This window comes from Cyprinus carpio, chromosome B3 (assembly GCF_018340385.1).
Source record: "Cyprinus carpio isolate SPL01 chromosome B3, ASM1834038v1, whole genome shotgun sequence".
Taxonomy (NCBI): Eukaryota; Metazoa; Chordata; class Actinopteri; order Cypriniformes; family Cyprinidae; genus Cyprinus; species Cyprinus carpio.
This window is the reverse complement of record NC_056599.1, coordinates 5,900,804-5,913,868: the sequence shown is the minus strand read 5'-3', so window position 1 is coordinate 5,913,868 and position 13,065 is coordinate 5,900,804. Positions and strand designations below refer to the sequence as shown.

General features: G+C 36.7%; 1 protein-coding gene and 1 pseudogene across 1 annotated transcript; one reads left to right on the top strand and one right to left on the bottom strand.

The window, feature by feature from the left end:
- The window catches only part of LOC122136721, a 690,060-nt pseudogene that overhangs the window by 368,361 nt on the left and 308,634 nt on the right, over window positions 1-13,065 (bottom strand).
- Window positions 7,602-11,844, top strand: LOC109077542 (gastrula zinc finger protein XlCGF26.1-like). The gene is made up of 2 exons (XM_042721201.1): window positions 7,602-8,275; window positions 10,517-11,844. The coding sequence occupies exons 1-2, from the start codon at window positions 7,840-7,842 to the stop codon at window positions 11,653-11,655; spliced, it is 1,575 nt and encodes a 524-aa protein (XP_042577135.1). The 5' UTR covers window positions 7,602-7,839; the 3' UTR covers window positions 11,656-11,844.

Here is a 13,065-nt window from a genome sequence, read left to right as displayed (position 1 = left end):
AATGGAAGTGTGGAAACAGAACCAAGCTATTTACACAGATTCTCTCCTAACATCTAAATTAGTGGAATTCCTTGGAGAACATGGGACTGGTTGTGAGAGTCTTGAGTAGTGTGAGAAGTTTGTCATCCTCATATAAGATATGCTTATCTTCATTGCACGGTCAGTTTGACAGATTTAGAGCAGCTGCAGCAGAGATAATTAGTTTTTCATCCAGCCTGTGCTCAGTGTTGGTCAGAGAAATGAAAACGCATTCATAAAAACACTTCATTTATTTAGAACTTTCAAGTTCCTCATTCCTCTTGCGTTCACCCCATCATCTTGTCTCATAGAGGGCTGTGTTGTCAGAATCAGCACTGACAGTTGTGGCATCTCTGCCCTGAAGAAACAGGTGTAAGGCCTTCATGGTCATAGACATTACCATAAAACTCCACTGTCATTTGAGCATGAATAGCCCTACATCAGACCCTTTCTGTGGCAGATCTTGAACTCTCCTTAGACCAATACTTGACAGGTTTTCCAAAGAGGTGTAACAGACTTGCAGGATGAGGAGGACAGAGTGTCAATGAACATCTGAAAATGATTTGTAGAGTGATGATGGAGAGTTTCATATTCTAGTTTGTGATTCAAATAGTAAATGTGCACTTTGGGCGCGTTTCCCAAAACCATAGTTGCTAACTAAGTTAGTAACTTTGTTGGTTGCAATGCAATTTCCCATTGCCAACCAACTAAGCTGCTAACAAGTTAGCAACTATGGTTTTGGGAAACGCACCCCAGGTTAGGATTCATTTCCTAATGCAGGAGTGTAGCTGTAAATGGATTGCAGCAAACATCTGCTGCTTATATGAAGAAAAAAAAGAGAGAAACTCAGTTGTACAAACCCATTTAAAGAAAAAGAAGATGAAACTGATATGAATGTGTGAGAATTCACAGCTATCCATCCAAACTTTGTCAGCGATGATCTCAGGTCTGTGTGTTAAACCAGTGTGGTTCCCACCGCCAGCAGTAAAGCCCCAACTATACTTAGTTTACTCCATTTGATGCTGTGCATGAATGTGGGTGGCTGACACATGCTGACACAAAATAGAAATTATCACTCTTTTAAACCAAATCTGAGCTGTCTCATACCCTCTCGCTCACAAGCGCTTGTCAATGCAGCCGTCTGGTCGTTGTTGCAGTCTCCGCTATTTTGTTGTTGATGTTCGTCTCTTTAGTTTGGTTTTATACGGTAAAACAATGGCACGGGATGGTTTTGCCACATTTGATTACTGCAAAATAACTTCAATGCGCATGTGTGACTTGCACATACCACAGTTACAAAAATCTGGTGTTGCGCGTACTGTACGCGTTCCCTCACGCACACATAAAAAATAAAGTATACTTTAGGTTTAATGTCGTTCTGAAAACACTAGAACACAAGCCACAACACGTGTGTATGTGTGTTGGTATGTTTCAAATTAGTATCGTAAAAACATACTGACTCTGCGATAGGTCCAAAAACGTAGAGACACTTCAGGGCTCCAGTGAGAGTCTGAGTTGTTTCAACCCAACTTTGGGTCAAATATGGACTAACCCAACCGTTTGGGTTAAATTTTTACATTACATTTTTAACCCAAAAGTTGGGTTAGTCCAAATTTGACCCAAAGTTGGGTTGAAATAACCCAGCATTTTTTTTAGAGTGTAGAAACTTGATATCTGATTATGCTGTTATGGACTCTCAAAGACATCAGTGAATATTATCTTTGACTTATGCTTATGTGGGTCTGTTGATGCTGCAGCATGTTTACAGCATGTGCACTGGTTTGTGTTTTGTTCATGCTGCTTTGTTTTTCTGCCTGATAAGAATTTCTCACACTCTGTTGCTCTGTGTTTCACAATAACTTGGCTAAATGATGCCATTACAGACAGTGCGCTCTATCTGTCGGGCTTTAGGCTGTTCAGCATGGACCGTGGCGCAGAATCAATGGGGAAATCACGGGGTGGCGGACATGCTTTTACATCAACGAAAGGTGTTAAAGAAGATGTGCTGTCCTGATCTAGAAGCGCTCTTCATTAACTGCAAGACATTCTATTTGCCTCTTACCATTCTGGTAAGTGTTTACATTCCTCTGCAAGCGTGCGTGAGCTCAGCTTTACAGAAACTCGCTGATCAGATCACAGAGACAGAACAACAACAACCGGACTCTATTTTAATCATTTTTGGGGACTTTAATAAAGCAAATCTCTCCCCTGAACTGCCAAAATGCAGACAGCACATCACATGTCCCACCACAGACAGTAATATATTGGATCACTTTTACACCACAATAAAGGATGCATATCACTCTGTTCCACGAGCAGCTTTGGGGCTCTCTGATCACTGTTTTGTTCATCTTATACTGACCTACATGCAGAAACTGAAATCAGCTAAACCTGTATTAAGGACTGTCAATAGATGGACTAATGAAGCAGAGCAGACTTTACAAGCTTGTTTTAACCTCACTTACTGATATAAATTAAAGCAACACCTCCCCCTTTACCCTTTGGACATGGCTCATTTTTATAAAAGTAATCTTGGGGGGTAGACTCATTCAAAATAATGTAATCATCAGGTTTAACCAGGTTTCTGTCAAACAGAGCACATCTAGGTTATGATCAGTGATCATATTATTAACAAAAAGTGCTTTCATAGAAAGGGACCTGATATTCAATAAGCCAAGCTTTATCAGTTATTTATCCATATTACATATGTTTTTTATTTGTTGAACATCAATTAAATTGTTACTCTTAAATTGGTTTGGACATTTTTTGTATTTTCTACTTCGGGGAACAGACACAGTCTCTACAGTGTGATATCTAGGTGAAAGAGTCTCTATGTGCTGAGAATTAACTGACTTCTGTGACTGGAGGCGGCTAGCAGACGGTCGGTTTAGCCAGTCTATCTGCTTCCTGACCTGGGCCCCAGTTAGTCAAGTAAACTCTAAGACTATGTGCCATATTTCTAGAGAGAAGAGCGGCTCCACCCCAGGAGGGATGAAGACCATCTCTTTTCAACAGGTCAGGTCTGGAACCGGCGAACACTCAAATAAACCTTTAATAACCAAATAAAGATAAAACAGCGCGACAGCCCCTCACGGACGACTGCCGCGCACAAACAAAAACCAAACCACAAAATAAAACCCAGGCCTGGTCCTCTTTCGTCCTACACTGTCGTCGCTCCTCTTTTGTATCCACCCAATCTCCTCCGTGGGACTCGAGACCGGTGAGTGGAGCAGGTGTCGCTCATTTCCCAATCACTCCACCGGCCTCGCTCCGTTCCCACGGCTCTCGGCAGCGTGTCTGAGACGCGCGGGGGAGGGTTGAGCTCAATCAGAACTACGAGAGCCCTGAGTGGAGCGTCGGCAGTTTTATTTTGTTGTCCATACAATATTTTTTAGAGTGTGAAATATAAATTTTCACAGAATGTAGCTTATTCATAAACAATGAACCATCTCTTTAAGTTTTTCTAAATCCCAAACAGAGTCCAGACATCAGTAAAGTATCCGTCTATGAACATGTTTTATAGTTTTTTTTTTAGATTTGGGAATACACATGCATTACAGACGTGACAAAAAACACAAGAGTTTTTTATATATTTTGTAGACTTTATGTGATTTAAAATGCACAAACCAGAAGCACAATATCTGCAGAGAAGGGTTGGCCATTCTCAAAACATAAAATATTGATTTTATTTAAATTTTCGTTTTTGTGTTTCAGAGGAAAAATCATTGTTAAGGTATCTCTCCATTACAGACCGTTCTGATAGAAGAATTTATACAAACGCGTTTAAAATGCTTTAAAAACTTTAACAGAGATGTCTAGAGGGTATTTAATAGATCTGCCCCCACGTAAGATTTTTCTAGTTACTAGTCGTACATTTGTCATTATTCAACTAATCGCAGGTTTATATTAAATTTACATCTATAATCCATAATGAGCCTTAATATATTCCATGCTCAAGCACATGCATTAAAGGAGCCGTATGTAGGATTGTGGCCTAAACTGGTACTGCAATCACTATAAAAATACTGTAGAGCGGTGTATCCCCTCCCCCTACCCTCTGACTCGAGGTTGCCAGATGACGAACAGACGTACACAGTAAGTAATTATGTTTATGCTTCATGAGAGATATTTTGATAAGTAATTATGTATTTAAAAAAATTACTAATTGTCATTAGTTAAATATTATCGTAAAGATTTATGCTCGTATGTGACAGTATAATCGTAAAGACTTATGCTCGTATGTGACAGTATAATCGTAAAGATTTATGCTCGTACGTGACAGTATAATCGTAAAGATTTATGCTCGTACGTGACAGACAGAACGGTAACTGTTAGTCTAGGCTACTGTCTCAATTACTTTTCAAATTGCCATAATGAGCGTGCTAATGTTGTTTTCCTCAGCGTCTCAGCATAATGACAGAGAAACGGGCTCCTGTGATGCATTGCTAATGTTAGCATACGTCCATGTGAGCTAACGTTATGTTACTTTGCACAAACATAAATAACTTTTTTCGACTGTCATGAATATATGAAATGTCCATTGACATCAAGTACAAGTTAGCCAAGCATAGATGAATCTTACCTGTCAAGGAGAAAATTAGCAAGGTTGGCATCTGTGTTCAAATTCTTCTCCGTTTTCAGCCGTCTCCATCTTTCAAAAGCATCTCCAATACAAATTCTGGTTTTATTTCGGACTTTGTCACGACGAATTTCTGAATTATAACGAGGTCTTTTTGATTTAGTAACATTAGACATTTTTATCCGACTGGAGTTAGGGTAGGTTACAGCAAAAACTGGCAACACGGATCCCGAAACACTACTGACTTCGTGATTGGTAGATAGGTGGAGGGAGGCGCGTCAGGCCAAAACACAAAATGACAACATCAACATCAGTTGAGGGCTGCAAGTCCACTTTTTAAATGACAATATCCTGGCCGGACTACTGTTGTCAGTGATATAAGTATTTGAAATGAACATGATTTCTTAATGTCTAGTGACACATCAGGGCCATTTTATGATTAATTGAAATAGATTTCTTACATACAGCTCCTTTAAGTTTGCCACATAGCACAGGCAGAAGTATCCTAATAATTGTGAAAGGAAACATTTTAATTATTTATTAATATACAAATGTTTTCTTGTCGGCTGCAAGATGAAATTCACAGTGCTGGCTCTCTCCACATGAACGCGCCTTCAAAGAGAAATGCACCTTTACAGATTACATAATGCTTTCGTTTTGAATTGATTCGTTTAAAAGAAGACATTTCAAGCTTTCTGTAGATATATTTCTCATGTATGTGAGACACCCCAATTTTTAGTTATTTCATTATTAGGAAAAAAATCAAGTGATCGAGAGGGCGCCTCCCTGTCATGCATGCGCATTAATAATTTTCGCACAAACAATTGAATATGAATAATAATTCACATTTTGCATATGCATTATAAAGTAAATACTTTTTTACATGCAATTATCCAAAATAAAACCAAACAAGATTTGTAATGAAGATAAAATATGTATACAATTAAGAATAAATGCTGCGAGCACTCAGCATCATGCGCCCCGAGCAAATCTTGCACTCTGATATTTTATTCCGAATATTATACAAACCTGCATTTAAATGCGGCTGCAATTTATTATTATTATTATTATTATTATTATTATTATTATTATTATTATTATTTACTTTACTTAAATTATATGAAAGCAAGTAAAGAAGACTCCATTTAAAATCACTGAAGTTGTCAATTAATGAAGCTCTTTTTTACATCGTGTGCATTTTGTTGATTATAATGAGAGTTGAGTTTATACGTGAAGACGTTTTATTAATCAGTCCATTCTTTAGAGTTTCAATGATTTAGTTAAATCGTGCAGGTTTAATTTATTCGTTTCTTGTTTTAATTAGGCCTAAATAATCGGAGCAAAATTATACAGTCCCTCACGTTTTACTAAAATAAAGAAAATAATTTATAAAACGCAAGCCTAGCTCACTATAGGCTACCACTTTTAATGCTCCGATGCAAAGTAAACCTCAATTTCTTTTGAATAATATAACACATAATTCATATTATATAAATAATACTGAACACTATTTAAATGTGTCAAATCTAAAATATGGTGTAGAGAAAATATAAGCACAGGCTCAGGCACAGGCTTGACATTTATCCTGCTTGAATTCGTTCTAAGAAACGCACATATCTTCATAAGGACTAAACTTTCATCTGTGAATATTAAATATTTTAACTAGCCTACAGTGCTTTTCTTTCATTTTCCCCGACTGTAGTCAAATATAACACATTGGTAAACAAGCTGACGGCTTTTTTGCGAAAATGTGCTTTGATGCGCTTGTTTGAGAACTTGCGATTAAAGCACCACTCAGCAGTCAAAAGCTGCAAATGCACTTTGCCGACGCAGCGGTAACCACCGTTTTGAATGGCCACCTACTTTAACTGTGACATATACATGTAATGTAATTTAAATGTACATTAAATGAAATTAACTTATTTCATTGTTTTCTCTGTGTTCAACCCCAACATTTGAGCTTTTTTTGTGCTTCAGCTAGGTCAGAACACAGCTTTGAAATGATGGAACGAAATCGAAATAATACATATTTAAACACTGTAATTTACAATCATTGAGAAAATTGAATACAACAAGTATTAAAAACAAAATAATGTTTTTTCGAACAGCCTATGATGAGCATGTTCTAGTTCACCCCCCAAAACAAAATCAAGACTTTTTAAAAGAGCATAATATTACCCCTTTAAAAAGCACTGAAATCACTTCTGTGTCTTTCTTAAAGCAGGGCTGGATTTACCTCTTATCATAACATACAGGCAAAACTCACTTTAGTTCATTTTTCAGGCTCAGTTTGTAAATGTAAGCCATTAATTTAAATTATAGACAAGTGCAAACTCTGTGCTTAATGCAAATGTAATTGGCTTCATTTACAAAATTAGGTGATTATGTTCGCCCATCTATGCAAATGTCTATGTGTACAGAAACAAAAAAAAAGAGGTTTATCACTGTCTGTCACGTCAGTTTATAGTGAAATGGTTTTATTTGTTATCAAAACACAAAACAACTTAAATCAAAGAATAGTGGTGGGATATGTTCTTTATACTGTGTTTATTTATATCCATTTATTTGTATTACACACCAAACTGACAGAAGGAAAGTAATTCAAAATAAGACACAATCAGACAAGAAGTAAATTTTAAGTTATTTATTTATCCATTCATTCAGCAACAGATGTAGTGCTGGATGTGGGACATTCTAAAACGCTTAACGTGGCTTAATGTACTAAGACAGTGATATTAACAGACCAAACATTAACAGACCAAACTCACTAAACATCATACTAATAAAGTCTGGATGCTGTTTGTGCTCGGACGCACAGACAGTAATGCCCTACACCCTTCAAATAACTCACTTTAAGGGCTCTGTCCTTCGAAGGGAGTAGGGCATAGGGATCCTCACTTCCGTCTGGTGTTCGCCCCAAATGACGACGAACTGGCGGTGTCCTGTTTTTGCTGCGTCGCTTCACTCTCCAGTCCAGCGGGTGGCGCTAAACACATTCGTTTGTTTGACAAACACCATTAAACCTCAGAGGAAGATTAGTTTCACTGCGCTCTCTGTTGTTGTTATGTCAGGGTGCTGCTTTAATACAAACGATTAAACATGTTTCTAAGAGAAAAATACAGTTTTTGAATCAGGTCAGTAAATACCTGTAATATTCTCATCCTCACAGTCGTGACTAAGTTTTGAAGCAAGCAGGAATATCTGGAGGAGTATCATCTGAACTGAGATCTGCTGCTGTGAAGATGGAGTTTGTTAAAGAGGAGAGTGAAGAGAACACGAGTGAACCAGAAACCTGGAGAATAAAACACGAGGAACCAGAACCCATGAGAATAAAACACGAGGAACCAGAAACCTGGAGAATAAAACACGAGGAACCAGAAACCTGGAGAATAAAACACGAGGAAGCAGAAACCTGGAGTATAAAACACGAGGAAGCAGAAACCTGGAGAATAACACACGAGGAACCAGAAACCCGGAGAATACAACATGAGGAACCAGAAACCTGGAGAATAAATCACAAGGAACCAGAAACGCAGATAATAAATCATGAGGAACCAGAAACATGGAGAATAAAACACGAGGAACCAGAAACATGGAGAATAAAACACGAGGAACCAGAAACATGGAGAATAAAACACGAGGAACCAGAAACCTGCATATCTCACGAGGAACAAGGAGGTTGGTGTTTATTCTTCAAACAGTCATTAAAGACAAATGTGGTACATTCACAGATCCTTTGTAAAAAATAAGACCTTAACTATCATTAAAATTTCTTAAATCCATGTTTCAAAGTTTTGTATGCAAATGTGTGTGAGCTGACACTGAGGAGATTTAATTATTACTTTAATTAGACTTAATTTTTGCTTTTTGGAATCATGAGTGTGTTAGACTAAATTAGTTTTTACACTAGTATAAAACACATTTTAAGTAAAGTCACTGTAGGACTGTTTTTTTTTTTTAAAAAATGTGAATGTCTCAGTAGAGCATTATTAGCTTGTTTGTTACATTTCACTGTAAATCAGTATCAGTTTTGCAGCAGGCTTTGCAAATGGCAATGCAAACTGACTTTTACTGTAAGATATATGTGACCCTGGAGCACAAAAGCAGTCAAAAGTAGCACAGATATATTTGTAGCAATAGCCAAAAATACATTGTATTGGTCAAAATGATCAATTTGCCTTAAAAAATAAAATAAATAACCTTTAATTAGGATATTAAGTAAAGATCACGTTCCTTGAAGATATTTTGTAAATTTTCAACCATAAATATCTCAACTTAATTTTTGATTAGAAATATGCAAGTGCTAAGATACGGAAGAGGATTAGGGCCAAGCATTAATAAAAAAATAAAACCATCTCGAGATTAAAGTCATTATATTGCGAGATTAAACTCATTAAATTTCGAGAAAAAAAGTCGAAATACAATCTTGAGAATAAACTCATTAAATATCGAGATTAAAGTCATTATATTGCGAGATTAAACTCATTAAATTTCGAGAAAAAAAGTCGAAATACAATCTTGAGAATAAACTCTTTAAATATCGAGAATAAAGTCGTTGTGTTTCGAGAAAAATCGTAAACTCGTTAAATTTTCGAGTAAAAAAAGTCGAAAGACAATCTTGAGAATAAACTCATTAAATTTCGAGAATAAAGTCGTTATGTTTCGAGAAAAAAAGTTGAAATGAAATGTAGAGAATAACGCATTCGATCAGTGTTCATTGCAAGGACATGGCAGAGTTAGATCACTTAGTCAAGCTATATTTTAGACTTTCTTTCAGTAACAAAGAAATACTATCAACTTTAGCTAATTATGACACAATAATAATTAGCACACAAACTTTAAAGAGAATTTGCAAGTGGCCAGGTCTTTTTAGAAGAAAAAAATCAGTCCAATTTGCGCGATGTAGGCTACTCGCTTTTGTCCAACATGAATGGTTATCGCTGGCTTCACCCAAATGCACTCTGGCACTTGGACAGCTATGATAAATTAAAACCGTACGGCATTGCCATAATGGCGTGTAATGTAATGAGTTTATTCTCAAGATTGTATTTCGACTTTTTTTTCTCGAAATTTTAACGAGTTTAATCTCGAAACACAACAACTTTATTCTCGATATTTAATGAGTTTATTCGCAAGATTGTATTTCGACTTTTTTTCTCGAAATTTAAAGAGTTTAATCTCGAAACACAACGACTTTATTCTCGATATTTAATGAGTTTATTCTCAAGATTGTATTTCGACTATTTTTCTCGAAATTTAATGTTTAATCTCGCAATATAATGACTTTAATCTCGAGATGGTTTTATTTTTTTTATTATTGCTTGGCCCTAATCCTCTTCCGTACTAAGAACTTAATTTTGACCATTTTAAAGGTAATTTTCTCAATACTTTTTTGCACCCTCATATTCCAGATATTTTCCAAATAGCTGTACCTCGGCCAAATATTGTCCTATCCTAACAAATCATACACCAATGGAAAGCTTATTTATTCAACTTTTGGATTATGAATACATCTCACAATACATTGTCACAAGTTAGGAGTAAACTTGTTTATTCTAATGTCTGATCCAGGCAAGGCTCGTATACATTTATTCAAAACATAAACCTCTATATAAACTGAATCAATAATAAATTGTAAATGTGTTCAGAATTCTGCAACAAATATGTTTTGGCTTTTCAAGACTATTTTAAATGGTGAAGTAAGCAGTATTAAACCCCCCCCCACCCAACCGGAAGTACCCAGCAAAGTGGACTTCACATGAAATTCTGCCATGATTTCAGTTCCAAGGGAACGTACACGTTACATTCAAAGGGCATTAAAGTGCCCGAGATGTTAATTTATAGTGTACACAAATATTTTATCCTTTTATTTTTCAAACGTTTCAATTAATTTATATCTTTATAATGATTTAATTTTAGGCCTGATGAAAATGAAAGAAGAAAGACGAGATCTGAAAGAGGTGCAGGAGAAATATCAGCATCAGAAAGATCATGATGTCAATGAAGAAAAATCTGCATTGAGTTGCAGCATTAAAAGAACAGAAGTCAAAAGGCCATTCAGCTGCTCTCAGTGTGGAAACACTTTCACAAGTAACAAAACTCTTAAGAAGCACATGTTAATTCATGCTGGAATAAAGCCTTTCAGCTGCTCTCAGTGTGGAAAAACTTTCAGATGTAACATAAATCTTAGGGATCACATGTTAATTCATGCTGGAGTAAAGCCTTTCAGCTGCTCTCAGTGTGGAAAGAGTTTTACAAAGAAAGCAGGCTTAAAGAATCACATGTTAATTCACACTGGGATAAAGCATTTCAGCTGCTCTCAGTGTGGAAAGAGTTTTACAAAGAAATCAAACCTTAATAGTCACATGTTAATTCATGCTGGAATAAAGCCTTTCAGCTGCTCTCAGTGTGGAAAGAGTTTTACACTGAAAGAACAACTTAAGAGTCATTTGGTAAGTCACACTTCAGAAAAACCTTTCAGCTGCTCTCAGTGTGGAAAGAGTTTCACAAAGAAAGCAGGCTTAAAGAATCACATGTTAATTCATGCTGGGATAAAGTCTTTCAGCTGCTCTCAGTGTGGAAAGAGTTTTACACAGAAAGGAGACGTTAAGAAGCATTTGGTAACACACTCTTCAGAAAAACCTTTCAGCTGCTCTCAGTGTGGAAACACTTTCACATATAAAGCAAACCTTAAGAAGCACATGTTAATTCATGATGGGATTAAGTCTTTCAGCTGCTCTGAGTGTGGAAAGAGTTTTACACTGAAATCAAGCCTTAATAGGCACATGTTAATTCATACTGGGATAAAGTCTTTCATCTGCTCTCAGTGTGGAAAGAGTTTTACAATGGAAGACTACCTTAAGAAACATTTGGTAACACACTCATCAGAAAAACGTTTCAGTTGCTCTCAGTGTGGAAACACTTTCACGTGTAAAGCAAGCCTTGAGAAGCACATGTTAATTCATACTGGAATAAAGCCTTTCAGCTGCTCTCAGTGTGGAAAGAGTTTTACGTGGAAAGGACAACTTAAGAGTCATTTGGTAACTCACACCTCATAAAAGCCTTTCACCTGCTCTCAGTGTGGAAAGTCTTTGGCACGTAAAGGATACCTCGAGAATGACATGTTAAAGGGGTCATCAAATGTCCATTTTCCACAAGTTTATATGATTCTTTAGGGTCTTAAAGGGGTCATATGATGTGATTTCAATTTTTCCTTTCTCTTTGGAGTGTTACAAGCTCTTGGTGCATAAAGAAGATCTGTTAAGTTGCAAAGACTAAAGTCTCAAATCCAAAGATATATTCTTTATAAAAGTTAAGGGTCAACCAGACCCCCCTAAAATGGCTTGTTAGTCCACGCCCCACATCTCTACGTCTCTATGTGGGAAGAATTGCATAACACCGACGCAAATGTTCACACAAAGAAAGAAAGCATAATGTTTATTCTCTCTGTTGCCGCAGCTGCCATGTTGTGGAGTCGCTGTGTTTCGTTGAAGTGAAACTTTGTTTGGTCTTCCAAAAGAGGACATGACTAGAAATCAGTGGTGAAGTTGTATTTCAGCACTGTTCCAGAACAGTCCAAACCAAATATTCTGATGTGTGCTATGCATTTAATGGAGGATGAGGACTGTACCAGTAGCCTGCAATGTGTCTGTGGCACAGCAGCTGTTTCTTTAAAGTTGGGCAGTTCAGACTTTGCAAGGACAATCTGGCGATTCTGACTCACAGCCTGTAGATGTGTTTTTTTATATTTAATTAATTTGCCACTAATGATTCAAACGCGAGTTTTGAGCAGTAGAGTAGGCTTTTTGTTTGTTATTTCTCAGATCACAAATGCAGACATGGTTTTATGTTTATACAGCGCGATATGCAATGCGTAAAAAGACATAAGTCATTATAATTACTAATTATGTCCCACTGGATGAAACAAATGCCTTGTTTGTAATGGGTTTTATTTTGTCTCATCTAGTGATGTCTGGATCGCAAACAAATCTTTCTATTTATTTTCTATTTGACCCGATTCTATTTAAACGTGCCTTACTCTGATGCGAAATAAACCAATATCCAGAGTTATTCAGTTACTCCTAACAGTACATTGACTGAACTTCTAAAAGAAAGTGATGATGGGATGTGCACCAGCAGAGCAGCTGAACTGAGTCTCATGCTTTTGGCCTGGGAGATAGCATAGTTTGTTAAGGGGCGTAACATTTCGGTCACGCGCTTGAGGCATTCAACCAATCACAATGCACTGAATAGCTGGCCAATCATAGCACACATCACTTTTCAGACCGATGAGCTTTGTAAAAATCGACACGTTTCAGAAGGCGGGGCATAGAGTAGAAACTAAAATGTACATTATATGGAAAATTATGTTTTTTTTTTTTTTTATCTTAAACAGCATAAACACTTTGCATTACACCAAATACACAAAATAATGTTCTTTTTAGCAGCATCATATGACCCCTTTAATA